This window comes from Suncus etruscus, chromosome 16 (genome assembly GCF_024139225.1).
Source record: "Suncus etruscus isolate mSunEtr1 chromosome 16, mSunEtr1.pri.cur, whole genome shotgun sequence".
NCBI classification, from domain to species: domain Eukaryota; kingdom Metazoa; phylum Chordata; class Mammalia; order Eulipotyphla; family Soricidae; genus Suncus; species Suncus etruscus.
In genome coordinates this window covers 33,919,162-33,937,853 of record NC_064863.1, presented here as the reverse complement: position 1 = coordinate 33,937,853, position 18,692 = coordinate 33,919,162, and the positions used below count along the sequence as shown (strand labels likewise).

The 18,692-nt window shown below is 41.5% G+C and overlaps 2 protein-coding genes, 1 long non-coding RNA gene and 2 other non-coding genes across 5 annotated transcripts in view; 3 read left to right on the top strand and 2 right to left on the bottom strand.

Moving 5' to 3' along the window:
* The window catches only part of PDS5A (PDS5 cohesin associated factor A), a 131,450-nt gene extending 128,956 nt beyond the window's left edge, over positions 1-2,494 (top strand). Inside the window, exons 31-32 of the mRNA XM_049790096.1 lie at positions 758-866; positions 1,890-2,494. Of these exons, the coding sequence (XP_049646053.1) occupies positions 758-866; positions 1,890-2,246 (466 nt within the window). The 3' untranslated portion in view covers positions 2,247-2,494. The remainder of the gene's footprint in view (positions 1-757; positions 867-1,889) is intronic.
* LIAS (lipoic acid synthetase) overlaps positions 1-18,692 on the bottom strand; it is a 939,974-nt gene that overhangs the window by 669,712 nt on the left and 251,570 nt on the right. The window lies entirely within an intron of this gene.
* The window catches only part of LOC126032527 (uncharacterized), an 891,448-nt gene that overhangs the window by 828,817 nt on the left and 43,939 nt on the right, over positions 1-18,692 (top strand). The gene's annotated exons all lie outside the window — the stretch shown is intronic.
* Positions 12,169-12,332, bottom strand: LOC126033003 (U1 spliceosomal RNA). The gene has a single exon (XR_007504161.1). It is a non-coding gene; the product is annotated as a U1 spliceosomal RNA (small nuclear RNA).
* Positions 13,058-13,194, top strand: LOC126032752 (small nucleolar RNA SNORA51). Its single transcript, XR_007503966.1, has one exon. It is a non-coding gene; the product is annotated as a small nucleolar RNA SNORA51 (small nucleolar RNA).

Sequence of the window (18,692 nt, the reverse complement as noted above, 5' to 3'; positions counted from 1 at the left end):
AATGCAAACGCCCTACCACTGTTATCGCTCAGTACCCCTCCTCCCCCCCCCCCATTTTAGTTTTTGTTCATTTGTTTTTCTTTAATTATTTTGTTTCAGATTGGAGTTTTTTGTTTGTTTTTTGTTTTTGTTTTTGCTTATGGGCTGCATTCAATGGTACTCAGGCTTTACTCTTAGCTGTTTCTACAGCTTCCTTCTTGCTGAAGATTAATAACAGAGAAGCTGGACAAAAGAGGGAGAGAAAAGCAGTACAGCTGCTAAGGATTTTGCCTTGAATACTACTGGCTCAGATTAAATTCCCAGAAACTCTTGTATTAGCCAAAGGAAAAAAATATAGACTGAAAATAACTACTATATTCGTTTCTTAGGGAGGTGGATTTCTGGGGTTTTTTTGGGCCACATGGGTAGCACTCAGTCATTACTCTTGGCTTGCAAGGCAAACATCTTACCAGATATGCTATCACTCAGGCCCCTATTTTTCTTTAGTTGTATTTTTAAGATTTCTCTTCTTTCTTTTTTTTAAACTTATTTCTTACAATTAATCTTTCTAATTAAGTGGCTTCAGGCAGTCATATCTGTCTTAAATTGGTATGGTTAAATGAAAATCAATTATGTGATAGATTTAGAGCCACAGAAAAACTAAATCTTGACTTTGCTAAAATAGCTTTGTTTCTATATTAGCCTGAATTATAATATAGTGCTAAGGTAAACTTTGTATTTTTGTGATGAAAGTAAATGATTTATTTTTGCTCAGCAGGGAGCAGAGTTCTGAGGCAGCAGAAACTGGAGTTAGTGAAAATGAAGAAAACCCTGTGAGAATTATTTCTGTTACACCTGTGAAAAATACTGACCCAGTAAAGAATAAGGTAAATTTTAAAGTCTGAGAAGTGTCAGTTTTGCTATTGTGCTCATGTGTGGTAAGAAACTAAGTCAAAGGCCAGAACAAAAGGATAGTGGGTAGGACATTTGCCTTGCACATGGCCAATTCATGTTTAATCCTCAGCATCCCATATGGTCCTCAAGCACCACCAGGAATGACTCCTGAGCACTACTGGGTGTCATCCAAAAAAAAAAAAAATCAGGTTAGTGTAAACTATTTTATTGTACCTGATTTTATACCATCTTGACATTGACTGTACTTGTACTCCTCACAATTGAACCTGTTTACTGCAGTTACCAAAAGTTTATGTGATCACTCAAGTAGTAGTACCTTTGTCTTACCTACTTCTCCCAGAGAAATAAATGGGTATTTAAGGACTTAGAGAGATGGGAACAGAAGGAAGGGTGATTGCTTTGCAGAAAGCTATGTTCAAGTCTCAGCAGTGTTTGCCTTGAGCACTACCAGGTGTGGCCCATAAAAAAAAGGAAGAAAAAGAAAGCATTTAGAGTTTCTGAGATCATAGAGAGTTTGTCGTTCCTTCCAGGGATCAGCATTCTATTTTGTTTCTTTTTTTTTTTTTTTTTTTTTTTTTTTTGGGCCACACCCGTTTGACGCTCAGGGGTTACTCCTGGCTATGTGCTCAGAAATCGCCCCTGGCTTGGGGGGACCATATGGGACGCCGGGGGATCGAACCGTGGTCCGTTCCTTGGTAGCGCTTACAAGGCAGACACCTTATCTCCAGCGCCACCTTCCCGGCCCTTCTATTTTGTTTCTAAGTTTTTAGGGTTTGGTTTATGTTTTTAGGGTTTGGTTTTGGTTTGAGGCCATAACCAGTGATGTTTAAGAACTCTGCACTCAGGAATCGCTCCTGGCAGGCTTGGGGGACCTTGTAGGACATTGGGGAATTAAACCCAGGTGGGTTTTGTGCAAGACAAAGTGCCCTACCCACTGTATTATTACTCCAGTCCCTTGAAGAATTTGTTTATAAAGTTATTTTATTCTTTTTCAGGAGATTAATTCTGATCAGGCTTCCCAGGGCAACATCAGCAGTGATCGTGCGAAAAAGAGAACAGTAACAGCAGCTGGTGCAGAGAATATCCAACAAAAAACAGATGAGAAAGTAGATGAAACAGGACCTGCTACCCTTTCAAAACCCAGGAGAGGACGTCGACCCAAGTCTGAATCTCAGGGCAATGCAACCAAAAACGATGATATAAATAAGTCTCTTAGCAAGGGAAGGAAGAGGGGAGCAGTCAGTCAGGAAAGCCCAGGCGGGCTAGAAGCAGGTAATGCCAAAGCACCCAAACTGCAAGACATCACCAAAAAGGCAGCTCCAGCAGAACGACAAATAGACCTACAAAGGTAACAGTGCCCTTGTGAACTTTAACTGGTGTGTGCTAATCGCCCCAAACAGCTAAGGCATTTTGAACTGAAAACACCATTGGTTTCCTTAAGGTTTTTTGTTCCTCCTCTTCATGTTAATCTAAGCAAACAACTTACCATACCCAGTGAGACATCCTGTGGGCAGCTTATGCTTTATTATTGGGACCCTTAGATTCAATTCCCAGCACTTCATGATCTCTTATAACTACCTCTGTGGCCCTAAAATAAAAGATACAGAACAGTAGGACCGGAGCTGTGGCACAAATTGTAAGGCATTGTAAGAACGGACCGTGGTTTGACCCTAGCGTCCCATATGGTCCCCCAAGCCAGGAGCGATTTCTGAGCACATACCTTAGGAGTAAACGCCCCCCCCCCCCAAAAAAAATACATAACAGTAATAGCCAAGGGTGTAGATAGTACAGCCAGTAGGCTTTTTGTCTTTCATATGTTTTCCTGAGCTTCTCCAGGAGTAACCCCTGAGCACAACAGGTATGGCCCAAAAATAAAATCGCCTTATGCAGGAGAGAGTGCGTGCATGCTCAAAGGGCTGATGGAATCTGGAATATTGCAGGAGCCTGTCCCCGGCACAAAGCCCCTGAGTAGCTCTTGGTGTGGCTCCAAACAACAAAACAAACTAGCAGCAACACAAAAAATGGACTTTGGGGAAAAGTGAAAAAAAAAATTTTTTTTTTTTTTTTTTTTGGTTTTTGAGTCACACCCGGGCAGCGCTCAGAGTTTACTCCTGGCTCTACGCTCAGAAATCGCTCCCTCCTGGAAGGCTCAGGGGACCATATGGGATGCCGGGATTTGAACCACTGACCTTCCGCATATATTTCTCTGGCCCCAGGGAAAAGTAAACTTTAAAAAATTCACCTAACAACTCTATTTTTGCACCACATAGTTTTCATTATTTTCACTGTATAATATAATTTAAAGTTTGGTAGAGGGGCCAGAGTGATAGCACAGCAATGGAGCGTTTGCCTTGCACACTGCCAACCCAAGACCGACCTGGGTTTGATCCCGGCCTTCCATATGGTCACCCAAGCATACCAGGAACAATTTCTGAGCTCAGAGCCAGGAGTCACCCCTGAGCACCTCCAGGTGTGGACCCCCTCCCCAAATTTTTTTCTCTTAGAAGCCAGACTGATATTGCAGTGGGTAGTGTATTTACTTTGAACATGACCAACCTAACCAAGTTTAATCCCCCAGCATTTCATACAGTTTTCCAAGCCCACCAGGAGTGATTCCTGAATATAGAAACAGGAGTGAACCCTGAGCATCATTCGGTACAGCCAAAAACTTTATAAATATGTATGATCTAATTTTTTTTCTTAGATTAATAGGTCTTGCTCAGTAAGCTTAATGAAAGAATGTTAAATATCTTTAATTAGGGATTGCTGGTAGGGCTCTTGCATTGGATACAGCCAACTGGTTTAATCCTAAGCGTCCCATATTGGTCCCCAGAGCACTGCCAGAAGTAATTCCCTATTGCAGAGCCAGGAGTGACCCCTAAGTATCCTAGGGTGTGATTGAAGAATAAAGGTTCAGGGAACTAAGTAATATAATAGCACAGTGGGTAGGGTGTTTGCTATTCAAGTAACTCCTAGGTGTAGATCTATTGTGTTCAATAATAATATATTAATGTGAATAATTTCAATAACAAATTGTTAAAATAATATGAAATTTTTCAGAAGCCAAGTGCTTGGAAGTGATGGAGATTCACTTTGGGACATAGAATCAAGTCCCGGAAATACTTCCAGTGATTTGGACCTTTTAAGTCTGAGAGCAGCCAGGAAGATACTGACGACTCAGAGCTAGTAAAGGGAAGCTTCAAAGGTGCAGCAGACAGCTATGGAGGAGTCTTTGATACTATTTTAATTAATTAACCCTATTTTGTATAATTTAACAGGTTAATAGTTTCTGTAAGAATCTTATTTAGCTTATGTATTGGGCCATGAGGTAAGGTGTTTGCCTTTCCTGCAGCCAATCTGGGTTCCATCTCTAGCATCCCATAAAGTTCCCTCAGCATCTCCAGAAAAGATCCCTTAGCACACTCTCCCTTAGAGAGAGTTTCTTTCTCTCTCTCTCTCCCTTTCCTTCCCCCTCACCATCACCCCCACTCCACCCAGTGACTGAACATATGCTTGCAGGAGCCATATTTATCCCCAGCATCACATGCTTCAGGGTTCAAACACCACATGGTGTGACAGTTCATAAAACAAACAAAAAAATTAGAATGAATGGCATTTGCAGGTGACTATTTTCTTGCTCATAACTGCAGATAAATCAGAATGTACCAAATATCAGTGTGCTCCATTGCTCCCACCAATCCCCTTTCCCCCAAAGATGAGGTCTTCTACCTTCCAGAGAGCTGTGAGGTATTATAGCGTTTTTACACAAATGGCCATTGGAAAGCAACACTTACTGATTGAAATAGAACTTAGTTGGTATTTTGTATAGAGAATGATTCCTAAAACCAAGATAAGTCTCGGGTAAGGGGGGGGGGTGATCAAAGTTTTAAATAGTTAATAAAATGAAATAATCTTGGCTTTTTGGCTTACCTGTTCTACATTTTTCTAATTTTTCTTTTCTTTTCCTCCTATACCCAAGGTAAAGAGAAAACTCATTCAGAAGGGAGGAAATGAAGGCCAAACAGCAGTCTTCAGCTGCCACAGAAACTTGGATTCACAGTGTCCCTGAACAGAAAATGAAATTTACTTCAGAACACACACTTTCTGCCTTGAAAGCTGAAGGAAACACTTCCTTTCCACGGCCACAGTCCTTGGATGGGAATGTATAGCAGAAACTCTTGAGAGAGAGGCTAAAGCAACTCTATTCTACCTTCCCCCAGACTTTTCTTCTGAAAAGTCAATAATTAAGCAAATTGCTTAACACTTGGTTCCTGATACCACATACCTGGAGTTGAAAGGCATAATCCACCATTGATTCCATGCTGCAGTTTTTATTTCTAAAGAAAGTAACAGGATGTCCTTACACTGTCACTGAATACTCATCCATCCATTTTAGAGCCAGGATTCTCCCATGTTACACACACACACAAAAAATATATGTCTACTGAATTAAATTTTTAGAAGAGATCAGATTAAATATTTCTTTGTTTTTCCTTTTGGAAACTTTTATGTATAATTCTGCCTGCCTACTTTTCTGCAAAAATGAGATGTACAGATTTCAGTTCCCTGCTATGAAAAGTGATGTGGTGGCAATTTTATAAATGTTGCTTTCTGATTTTTATCAGAGTGAGAAAATAATGAAATTAATATTGATTTCGTATGACTTCATATTTTGATTTTTTCCCTCCATTTTAGTTTAATATAATTTGCAATAAATGTACATATTATTGTTTCATAAAACATATCACTTTAAAATGGTTTTTACTCCTGTGATCCTGTTGGTATACTTGGAATTTTGAAGGAGTAGAGACTATCCAGCATTTGGTTTTATAATATTTTGTCATCAGATTTTTATTATTGATGTACAAAACAATATCCTTTTTTTTCCCCCTCTGGTCAGAGTTTGGCAGCTTAGTAAGGAAAGTCAGGTGTTTAGAACCGCTATCAGTTCTCAGCATTGTGCTATTGGAAATAAGTATTTTGCTTTTGTCTGCCAGTCTGGGCTCAGTTTTTATTTTAGAAGTCAGCTGTTGCATCGATATATTGTTTCTTGGTATTGTTCATCATAGGTAATGTGTACACTTTGTGTGCGCATAACATTAAGTTTTTGCATAAAATAAATGCTTCTAGATGTCATGGTAGTCTTTTAATCTTTTTATCATACTATGTTTTCTTGTGGATTTTTTATGTGAAAGGGCTAAAGTCATAAAGAACATTACAGTCAACTCTCATTATCTAAAATAGTGACTATACTTGCCTCAGGTTTCAATTTTTTGCAGTGATCATAATCTCAATGAAGGCGGGACCCAGAAAAGTGAGTTTAAGGGGCTAGTACACATGATATACATACACTAGGTCTAGTTTGGGTCCTCAGCACCACCAGGGAACCTTCAAGCATAAGCTCAGATGTGACCCTAAACCCAAAAAAAGAGTGAGGCCTACTACTAGAACTCAATAAGATTGAAAATTGTCCTTTTCGAAGTTCAGCCTCTTCCAGCGCTCTCTCTAAGTGAATGTGCTTGTTCATCAGTTTGCTGAGAGTAAGAACCTAAGTGGACTGGGGCATAAACAATATATGCATTTAAGTTGCCACAGGCTGGTAGTCTACATGGGAAGTTAAACAAAACAAATTACAGTAAAAGTGACATTGTTGGTAATAAATGTCACTTCTCATAGATAATCAAGAGCGACTGTATATTGATTCTGAATGAAAGATGAGTGATTCTCTTAAATACGCACACATGTTTAGGTTTCATGGTTAGGAAACGTGGATCCCAGTGAGAAAAACTATTTTTTAAAGGGGCAGAAGAAAACCCTGCCATTCCATATTGCCTCTTTCTACCTATCCCTTCGAAAGAAAGTATAAAATACTGCCTCCAACATGCTAAAAAAGAATATCTATGCATTAGCATCAGAGAGTCCCTCACAATCAGTAGGTATGTTTTATTTAGAAAGATTTCCATGTTTTCATAGCATCAGATAACTTTACTCTTGAGGCCACCAATTTGTTGCCAATAAAAAAGCACATTAGGAATAGTCTTTCTGAACTCCTTTGAAATTGTTAAGATCACAGTTGATTGAAATACCAGGATAAACCCTATATTAACAGTGTAGCAAAATCATTTGCATCACTTAATGACTGCTTACATAATTTTGAGAAGAGAAATTAGCTGAAAATGGCCCACCCCAATTTTGTGACCCTTGATGCCACTGTGGCATCAAGGGAAGGCAGAGAGGATAGATTAAGCTGATGTGGAGGGACCTTTACAGGGAATTTTTCAGTTTTCCTTTGAAAAAGAAAAATTGGAAAATCCCTTCGGAATTTGATATTCACATCTCAGAGAAATACAACACAAAGTGCAGACTTATATTTGAGAATTAATGTTAACCCTTTGTGTCTAGTTTAAAGCTTCTTGTATTTGTCTAAAACTACAAGCCAGAATTTTGTATCTCCTTTGATAAAAAGTGTGTATAATGTAAAGTAGTTTTGCATATTCTTGTGCTGCACATGGGCTGAATTTTTAAAAATTTTTTAAAGACTTGAAGCAGAACCTTGTAATTTGTGTAAATGATGAGTGTAAAATCCTACCATAAGATGCTAAATTTGCATTGTTTCAAATAAAACCAAGAAATGCAGCATTATATAGTAGTGTGGACCCCTGAATGTTCACATACCCCTGGTCACAAGCTGATGTCTTTCCATATTTTGTTTTTATTCTGGAATCTACAGGCTTCCTTCAGAAGACAAATGGAAAACAATCCACCTTCATATTCTGGTATGGCTTAAAGTAATGAGGGAGAACATAAAATTACTTTTGAGGGAAATATGTTTGACATGCTACACCTGATGATGCTTAGTTTTAGGGTTTTATTTTGGGTTTTTTTTTTTTTTTTTTTTTTTTTTTGGTTTTTGGGCCACACCCGGTAACGCTCAGGGGTTACTCCTGGCTATGCGCTCAGAAGTCGCTCCTGGCTTGGGGGACCATATGGGACGCCGGGGGATCGAACCGCGGTCCGTCCGAGGCTAGCGCAGGCAAGGCAGGCACCTTACCTTTAGCGCCACCGCCTGGCCCCTATTTTGGGTTTTTTTACTTTTTGTTTTGGTTTTTGGGCCACACTGAGTTTGATCCTCGGAGTCCCATATAGTACCCCAAGCCAGGAGCGATTTCTGAGCACATAGCCAGGATTAACCTCTGAGCGTCACCAGGTGTGACCCAAAAATCAAAAAAAAAAAAAAATCAAGGGCTGGTGTTAAGTTAGATTATCAGGTAAGGTTCTTGCCTCACATGCTGCCAACCTAGGATTGATCTCTGGCATTCTGTGTGGTCATCCAAGCCAGCCAGGAGTGATTAACTGGGCTCAGAGGCAGAAATAACACCCATACACTGCGGAACACACACACACAATTTTGAAATCTACAGAGCTAGGGTGATAACTCAAAAGTGGAGCACATGCTTTGTATGCAGAAAGCCTGGTTTAATAAATCCTGGTTCTGCTTAATTCCCTAAGCACCATCAAGGTAAGTGGGGAGGTCTGAGACCAGAGCAAAAATGCACAATGGGTAAGACAATTGTCCTGCATGCAGCCAATCAGATCAATTTCCTGGCATCCTATGTGGTCCCCAAGTCTGCCAGGAACAACCCAAGTACCACTGGTGTGACCGAAAAAAAACAAAGATGAGTCTCACTGTGATAGGGCTTGGTGATTTTATGTTAGATCCCTGGTTCCTCTCCAAACTGTAAGATCCCTTTAGCTGGTTTGTTTGTTTGTTTTCTGGGGGGGTGCAAACTTGGCATTTCCCTAAGACCATCCTTAGCTCTGAGCTCAAGTGACCTTGGCAGTGCTCAGGATCAGTCATGGTCAATGCAGTGCATACGATGCAAGCACCTTAACCTTTGTATGATCTGTCTTACCCGAACCTGAATCTGATTGGTTACTATGACTTAAACTTAGGCTCTTTCTCAGCTTACCAATACATACTGGTAATTTAAGACATCTCTCATTCTTCGCACACAAATTTGATTAGTAAACTGGAGCATGAGCCAGAAAGATAGTATGACAGTTACATGTGGGCAGTGAGGTAGGTCGTTTGCCTTGCATGCAGAAGGATGGTGGTTCAAATCCCGGCACTCCATATGGTCCCCCGAGCCTTCCAGGAGCGAATTCTGAGCATAGAGCCAGGAGTAACCCCTGAGCGCTGCTGGGTGTAACCCAAACCCCCACCCCACCCCCCAAAAAAAATCACCAGGTTCACTGGAGTGGGAGTTCAGAGTTTTCAAATTCATTTTGCAGTTGTTTCTGTGGAAAAACAATAGAACATTAATAGAAATGGAAAAAGAAAGGGAGTAGTTAGTTGGGATTGGTTGAATTAGACATTTCTTTGGAGTATATAAAGAATATAAGCTGCTGAAAACTTCACTGATGCACTGGAGACTTCCGTAATCTTCTGGTCATGAAATTTAATCCAATGTTGTCTTGCAGCATTTTTACCATAGGATGTACAGTGTCTGGTATTTAGTTCGCCATAATGTTTTGAAACTGATGATAAATTGTACTTCTCAGATTTGTCTTGTAACTCAGTGGTGAACTGTGATAAATTTAAGTCTTAAAAAGGGAAGTCCACTTAAGTTTGTAGTTTTTTTTTTTCTTTTCATTTACTTGTCATCAAAAAAAGAGCGTTTTCTTTTATGTATTTATTTTTTAATTCCTTTTCATGAGGCCAGAGAGATAACACAGTGGTAGGATATTTGTCTGGTATGTGACCCACCTCGGAGGGACCAGGTTTGGTTTTCAGCATCTCATAAGGTCCTCCAGCCTGCCAGGGGTTATTTCTGAGTGAAGAGCCAGGAGTGGCCCCTGAGTGCTGCTGAGTGTGGCCCAGAAACTAATCAATTAGTAAATAATAAAGTTTAAATAAATTCGTCTTTGCGTTGCAAAAATTGCAATAAACCTTATTGTCTCTCAGCTCTTCTTTGAAAGATAAATTAAGACAATCTTGTACATTCATCTGTATATGTTACAGATAAAGACAAATGAATGTCTCATAAACCTCAGATTCTTGGGGCCGGGAAGGTGGCGCTACAGGTTAGGTGTCTGCCTTGCAAGTGGATGGACCGCGGTTCGATCCCCCGGTGTCCCATATGGTCCCCCCAAGCCAGGGGTGATTTCTGAGCGCATAGCCAGGAGTAACCCCTGAGCTTCAAACGGGTGTGGCCCAAAAACCAAAAAAAAAAAAGAAACCTCAGATTCTTTTTTTTTTTTTTTTTCCTTTGGTTTTGGGGCCACACCCGGCGGTGCTCAGGGGTTACTCCTGAATCTCTGCTCAGAAATAGCTCCTGACAGGCACAGGGGACCATATGGGATACCGGGATTCGAACCAACCACCTTAGGTTCTGTGTCAACTGCTTGTAAGGCAAACACCGCTGTGCTATCTCTCCGGCCCCAGCCTCAGATTCTTGGTGGCAGGTGAAGCATTGAAGTATAAAGTTGAACTGGCCTTGGAAAAGCACGTAAAAGACTTATGAGACTGCTTGTGTTCCTGCCCAGATTGTTTTGAATTTTCATCACTTTCATTCAAAGATCTTTCCTCTCGCATGTTTTTTTTTTTTGTTTTTTTTTTTTTTTTGTTTTTGTTTTTTAGGCCACATCCGTTTGATGCTCAGGGGTTACTCCTGGCTAAATGCTCAGAAATTGCCCCTGGCTTTCGGGGACCATATGGGACGCCGGGGGATCGAACCACAGTCCTTTTTTGGCTAGCGCTTGCAAGGCAGACACCTTACCTCTAGTGCCACCTCACTGGCCCTCCACTCGCATGTTAATGTCTTTCTTATAATATTACTGATAAAAAAAATACTGTCAAATTTGGAATATTAAGGCCAGAGAGACAGTGTGGAGGTAGGTTTTTTTGCCTTGAATGTAAAAGGATGGTGGCTTGAATATGGCATTTCATATGGTCCCCTGAGCCTGCCAGGAACAATTTCTTCCTTTTTTTCTTTCCTTTTTTTTTTTTTTTTTTTTCCTAAAGCCAGTCAAATTGATTTATGATGATAATGTTAATAAGTTCTGATAAACCACTGCCATCAGACCAGCCAGTTTCTGAGTGTAGAGCCAGCATTGCCGAGTGTGATCCAAAAACAATTTGGAATACTATACAGACAATGCAGTTGAGTTCATGTAACAAGAGTTTCCCAAATTTGAAGTCTAGTGATAGCAGGTTCCACTCTCTCATTCTGAACTGAGGTTTGGGGACTGGTTTGGGGTCATTATTAACAGTTCCTGTTCAATATTTCTGTTACCTGTTGAGACTTCATCAATTTCACTGTTGCTTTCAGCCTCTCAAGGGGCCCATGTTAGATCTCAGGAGGGTTTGCAGTCACAGGTGTCTGAGTTTTGTCATTTATGAGTACCTGGATCTTGACAAGGTGTAGTAGAACCCAGAATTTCTTGGCAGAGTTGTCATCAATGAAAACAAGCGTATTCTCTCCCTCTAAATAAGAGATTGCCAGCAATCCATTTATCAACTTTAATTTAAACAGGAGTCTGAATTGTTTCTTGTATCTGAGCGTCCTCTTTAAATGTCTGTCAGCAGCTGTGTAAGATTCTCCCTGGGGTAAATTCAGGCAGTTTAATGTAAATAAAGTCAATGATAAAAGGTCAATGATAAAAGTTGGTGGCAAACCTCTTTTTCTGTGTTTTAGAGTCCTGTGTGCCCTTTCTACTATGCCTTGTCCAAACAATTACGGGGTATTCCTTTGATGTGTTTAATTTGCCACTCCTTACAAAAGAAATCAAGAGTTTTACTGGTATAAGCAAAACCATTATCAGTCTTTATTTTTATTTTTTTTTTCTTCCTTCCTTCTTTTTTTTTTTTTGGTTTTTTTGGGCCACACCCTGTGACACTCAGGGGTTACTTCTGGCCATGAAATTGCTCCTATCTTGGGGACCATATGGAACACCAGGGGAACGAACCATGGTTCATCCTAGGCTAGTGCGCTCAAGGCAGATACCTCACAGCTATGCACCACCACTCCGGCCCCACATTATCAGTCTATTTTAGTTTTTTGTTGTTGTTTTTTTTTTTTAGTTTTTGGGTCACACCCGGCAGTGCTCAGGAGTTAGTTACTCCTGGCTCTCTGCCCAGACACCTCCCCTGACAGGCTCGGGGGACCATATGGTATGCCAAGATTCGAACCACTGTTCTTTCTGCATGCAAGGCAAACGCCTTACCTCTATGCTATCTCTCCAGCCCTACATTATCAGTCTTTTTTTTCCCCCCAGGGGAAAGTGCGAACGCAGTCCCCCACTACCACAAATTATGCAGTTGGGTTTCCCACATTTGGGGAAATCGCAGGGGTGAGCACATCCGGAGTGCAATGGATAAGCCTCACCCTAGGAAAACCACCTTTGTGATCATGGTATCTCCCCTGCCAGGTAAGTATACATTATCAGCCTTATTGCAATATTGAATTCCCATCCCAGAAAAACACTGCTTTAAAAAAGTAGAAACTGGGGCGGGAGAGATAGCATGGAGGTAAGGCATATTTGCCTTTCATGCAGGAGGTCATTGGTTCAAATCCCGGCGCCCCATATGGTCCCCTGTGCCTGCCAGGAGCAATTTCTGAGCCTGGAGCCAGGAATAATCCCTGAGCACTGCCGGGTATGACCCAAAAACCAAAAAAAAAAAAAAAAAAAAAGTAGAAACTGCTTTTTGTTCTCTGCGAAGACATAGTTATTGCCCATACATATTGAGAATATGTGTCCACAACCACATGGAGTTTCTTCAGAAAAAATGTCTGTATAAGTAACATGTGTCTATGCCATAGATAATAATTTCATATCTCCAATTAAAGGGACAATACAGTAGGCCCACCAGACGAAATCCCCGAATTTTCCTGAAGTGGAGAACTGTAAAAACCCTACAGGATTCCTCAAAAGGCCTGCTGCGGATGCTTTGCCCCTGTGTGGAGAGTTGAGGAATTCCCAAAGAGATATTTCTGAAATTCATGTCTTATATTCCCTTCATATTATATGGTTTATTTCTCCATTGTAAATTTACAGACCAAAATATGGCCTCAATCAAATTCTTTTGCTCAGAGAATTCTCAGCACCAAAATAAAACTAAAAGTTATATATATATATAAATCAAAAAGAAAAGAAAAGATAAGGCCTCCCAATGCTTACCACAAGCTGTGTTCTTTACACTGACTATATAGAAAGAGGTACCTCTTTCTAAATGCACCCCATATTATACCTCAGCCCAGGCCTTTAGCCTGTTCTGTATTGTGAATGGGGGGGACAAAAAAAAAAAAAAAACTAAGACAATTTTTTTCTTCTCACTGCCAGCCCTATTTACATCTAAAAGCCAAGTCAGGAACTCAGCTCTGAGTCATGGTAGCTCCTATCCAGCCACAAAATTGACATTTCTTTTTGACCTGGCCCTCTGCTAACTCAAAAGCAACTTTTTCACTGTTAGCTCATAGAGCCTGTCAAACTGATTCAGCTATTAATATTAGCAATTTCTCCTTTTTATGATGCTACTTTCTCCGTTCTAACTCAGGACTTCCTAGATAAGATCCTTTCCACCTGAGCCTAGCCAGTCATATTTGTTATGCAAATACAAACAGGCCTACTATTAATATTTCTGTTTTTCTCTACACTCCCACCATTTGTCAATGCGGAAATTCCTTTTATGCCTAAAACTGTGGTTTTACCTTAGATATAATCCCAACATGGAGATTAAAGTTTGTCATAAGGGGCCCGGAGAGATAGCACAGCAGCGTTTGCGTTGCAAGCAACCAATCCAGGACCAAAGGTGGTTGGTTCGAATCCCGGTGTCCCATATGGTCCCCCGTGCCTGCCAGGAGCTATTTCTTTTTTTTGTTTGTTTTTTTTTTGTTTTTTTTTTTTTTGGGCCACACCCTGTGACGCTCAGGGGTTACTCCTGGCTATGCGCTCAGAAGTTGCTCCTGGCTTCTTGGGGGACCATATGGGACACCGGGGGATCGAACCGCGGTCCGTCCTAGGCTAGCGCAGGCAAGGCAGGCACCTTACCTCCAGCGCCACCGCCCGGCCCTGCCAGGAGCTATTTCTGAGCAGACAGCTAGGAGTATCCCCTGAGCACTGCCAGGTGTGGCCCAAAAACCAAAAAAAAAAAAAAAAAAGTTTGTCACAAGCTAGACAGAACTTGTGTCCCCATACAATTCGTTTGTGTGACCTCATTCATTTCATATTTTGCCATCCCTGTATCCACTCTCCTCAAAGAGACTCAGAACAAGTCCTCTAAGGCATACAGACCCCAAGAGCCGGTCCACGAGACCTGGCGGACCAAAACTAACCTGCAGCTAACATCCATCTGCTGAAATACATTAATCTGTATACCTTGAAGATTTGCTTCAACTACATGAGTTGTTTTTTTTTTTTAATTTAGAGGTTCACAAATGATACATTCTTCTACATTTTGCCTAGATTGCCTCCATGAAATATGATAGTTCATATATAGGCAGCAGGCATTTTTTGGGGTGGGGAGGTCACACCCGGCAGCGCTAAGGGGTTACTCCTGGCTCTGTGCTCAGAAATCGCCCCTGTCAGGCTTGAGGGACCATCTGATTTACTGGGCTTCTAACCACATTGTCCTGGCTCTCCAGCCCCCTGCAGCAGGCATTTGCATAAAGAGCTGTATGTTCTTCAGAAAGTGTTTTTTTGTTTTTCTTGTTTTTTTTTTTTGTTTTTTTTTTTTTTTTTTTTTTTTGTGGTTTTTGGGTCACACCCAGCAGTGCTCAGGGTTTTTTTTTTTTTTTTTTTTCTGGCTCTGTGCTCAGAAATTGCTCCTGGCATGCACGGGGGACCATATGGGACGCTGGGATTTGAACCGATGACCTTCTGCATGAAAGGTAAACGCCTTACCTCCATGCTATCTCTCCGGCCCCCAGAAAGTGTTTTAAATATAGCCATTACCAGTTGATCTGCAATGTTATTCCTGGAAGACCTGAATGGGCTCTTATTTGGGGGATGAAGGTGGGCTCAGAATATTTCTGGAGAATATACTGCAATTGTTGGGCGATTTCTGAGCATGGAGCCAGGAGTAACCCCTGAGCACTGCCCGGTGTGACCCGAAAAAAAAAAAAGAAAAAAAAATTAATCAGTTCTTTTTTTTTTCCTTCCCCCCCAGAAATCAGTTCTAAATAGGGCACCACAGTATGAAATACATTAATCTGTATACCTTGAGGATTTGCTTCAACTATTATTATGTAAATAAACCCATTCCAAGGGCCCAGACAATTGAATGATAGCAGCTGTCAGCAAGTTAGGTGTTGGAAATATTAAAAAAATATACCAAGGCCAGAGCGGTGGTGCACCACACATGCCCTGCAGAAAAAATGCTGCAAACAAGTTGCGTTTTGGCAGCAGTGATCAGCCAACAATGCCTGTCCTGCTGCAAAGAAACAGTGGAAAATCTCCTAATCAGCCCAGAAACGGCAACACCTGCGGCTCGGCTCTGCTATGGAAAAGCCTGGAATCCACCCTCCAGATCACAAAGGTCAATGGCGCGAGCGAACCGGCCTGCAGAAAGTTTAAAGAAGCCACGTAGTGAGATCAGCGTGGGACAAACCAGCATCTGGACTTATGGTTTTAGGTGTAGGGACTAAGCGGGTAGTCATATATTTTGCTCATAGTTGGTGATGGGATAAGTTTTAGTTAGTGGTTTAAAAAAAATTTTAAAAAAGGGAGTAATAACAGTTTAGCCCATTTAAAGATCTGATTTCTAACCACCTGCATCTTTGTCTTGATTAAGTCATTTTCTTTATCATTTAAATGTGTTTTGTTGTTTTCCATAGTTAATATTTTCAATTGCTGTGTGTATTTTAATGTACTTAGCCTGTTTTTAAAATGTATGTTATGTATTTATGCTATAGTACTTGTGTGTAGGGAAGGTTAATAGGAACAGAAAGTTCCCCCAATATAGTTTAAAAGTATAGGAACATAAAAGTTCCGGAATAGTGCTTGGTAGAAAAGCATTAAGGAAATTTTAAGTTACAGGTGTATAGTATTTTTTTTTTTTGGTTTTTGGGTCAAACCCGGCGATGCTCAGGGGTTACTCCTGGCTGTCAGCTCAGAAATAGCTCCTGGCAGGCACGAGGGACCATATGGGACACCGAATTCGAACCAACAACCTTAGGTCCTGGATCGGCTGCTTGCAAGGCAAACACCGCTGTGCTATCTCTCCAGGCCCGGGTGTATAGTATGTTTTGCATAAATGTTATGTTTTTGAAAAGGGCTGGTATGTTAATTTTCACTTTATTACGTTGTTGCATGAAACTATTAACCCACCTTTGGCTAAAGGTGGAGTCAGGATTACAAAAGGTTCTTTTATATTTCAGAGAAGGGGGAGATGAAGCCTCATACCCCACCCTTTCTCCCTAGATAACTTGACCTTACCTGCAAGACCCTGTCCATTCCTGGGAGGGGTCTTGGAAAAGGTAGATAAGGCCTTTGACCCAGGGGATTAGGGCTCTGCCCTTTTGGTCTTTGGCCTGCATGGGGGTCAAAGGGAAGATGGCTGAAAGGAGTTAAGATGCAGGGCTAGCTAAGAATGGATGGGGCCGGGCGGTGGCGCTGGAGGTAAGGTGCCTGCCTTGCCTGCGCTAGCCTAGGACGGACCGCGGTTCGATCCCCCGGCGTCCCATATGGTCCCCCAAGAAGCCAGGAGCAACTTCTGAGCGCATAGCCAGGAGTAACCCCTGAGCGTCACAGGGTGTGGCCCAAAAAACCAAAAAAAAAAAAAAAAGAATGGCTGTGCTTGAAAGGTTATGAAATGGGGCCGGAGAGATAGCATGGAGGTAAGGTGTTTGCCTTTCATGTAGAAGGTCATCGGTTCGAATCCCGGCATCCCATATGGTCTCCCGTGCCTGCCAGGAGCAATTTCTGAGCATGAAGCCAGGAGTAACCCCTGAGCACTGCCGGGTGTGACCTAAAAACCACAAAAAAAAAAAAAAGAAAGGTTATGATATAGGCCACACACATGTGGTGAATAGGGTATGAATAAAGTTGATGCTTCCTGATGCCTGTCTCTGGATGAGTCTGATTCCTCCATTCACCTAAACCTGGGGACCCACCAGCTGAATGGGGTTGTGGAGCCATGTGGCCTGGGATGGCAGAGAAAAATCCATCCTTCTCCATCCACCTCCATCCACCACCATCGTTAATTAATTAATGCTACAGTCCCCTGAGCCTGCCAGAAGCAATTTCTGAGTGCAGAGCAAGGAGTAACCTCTGAGCACCACCTGGTATGACCACCTTCTCCAAAATGTCGCCATTTCCCCGATTATTTCTGCATTACAAATATAGGTGAATTCCACTGAGAAAAGGTTTGGATATGTCTATGTCTCAATTTTAACTGTTCATCCACTAATTCTTTTAACACCTCTACCTGTGCCGGCCAGCAGCTTCAGTTTATTCATGGTCGTGGAAAGGGTCTGCACCTGAAAAGGAAATGGGTGGGAAAAAGGGGACCACCAAGGATTCTGATTATGGCGTCGATTTATTTTTGAAATGCCATGACTTATATAGTTTTTATACAAAGGGAGGAGGGAACAATGTAAACATTTGTCAAGCATGCATTTGTCATCATGCAGTTCAAAAGGTTTGGCATGTGCCTGTTAATTTAATACAAGTTTCCTGAGGAATATCCTATTATCGCACCAAATGCTCTATCTATAGGTCTGAGTTTCCTGAGCCAGAAGAGTGTGACCTTATGGTTCTTTTGATCTGCGTCAACTCATGGCCAATTGGCATGTACACAATTCAACTAAAGGACAGGCCTGTTAGAAAATGACAATTTGCTACAAGATGGCTGTACTTATGCTAAGACTGTGAGGGAGAATGTGGCTCCCTACATCTACCTTATCATTTTTTCTGTTTGTTTTTGGTTTTTTGGGCCACTGACCCTCTTCTTTTGCTCTATTTTGGATCCTTTCCAACAAATATTTTTTAGTATGAGTGAATGTTATGGCCATATTTTTTGTGAAGTCTGTGTATGTATGTCTTGTTTAGTGTCTGTCTGTTCTGCATATTTTGTATATAGTTTCCTTTTTCCTAACTTTATCTTCCCCAAATTAGTCTTCCTTATCCTTCCTTCTCTCTTCCTAGTCCTTAACATTTTAATTTTCAGGATTTCACATGTGCAACCCATCTCCTTCACCCACAACTACAAGCTTCCTGATCTCGGCGGGAAGAAGAAATCCATGACTGTTGGAGTTTTACACCATATATGCTGCAAACTTGTTGGAAAGGAAGCCACCTGGGATTTGTGTCACAATGTAACACCAGAGAAAAGATCCATGGACAAGACCCACAGTCTCTGGATCCCAGTTAAACTGTGCTATCTGAATTTCTGGTTTTCCATCCACATACAAAATGCTATTGTTGACCGTTTCCTGGCTATGCATTCAGAAAATTGCTCCTAGCTCAGGGACCATATGGGAAGCCGGGGGATCTAACCGTGGTCCATCTTAGGTCAGCCGAATGCAAGGCAAACGTCCTACCACTGTGCCACTGCTCCAGCCCCAAACTTAGCAGTTTTTAGGGGCCACTGCCCTGTCCATACCAGGTCTTTAGATCTCCATTCTATCTTTATTGGTGCTGTTTCTTTAATGGCAATAGGCCCTAGTAAAAAAAAAAATTTTTTTTGGGGTCACACCCAAGAGCACTCAGGGGTTACTCCTGGCTCTATGCTCAGAGATCGCTTTTGGCAGACTCGGGGGACCATATGGGATGCCAGGATTTGAACCACCATTCTTCTG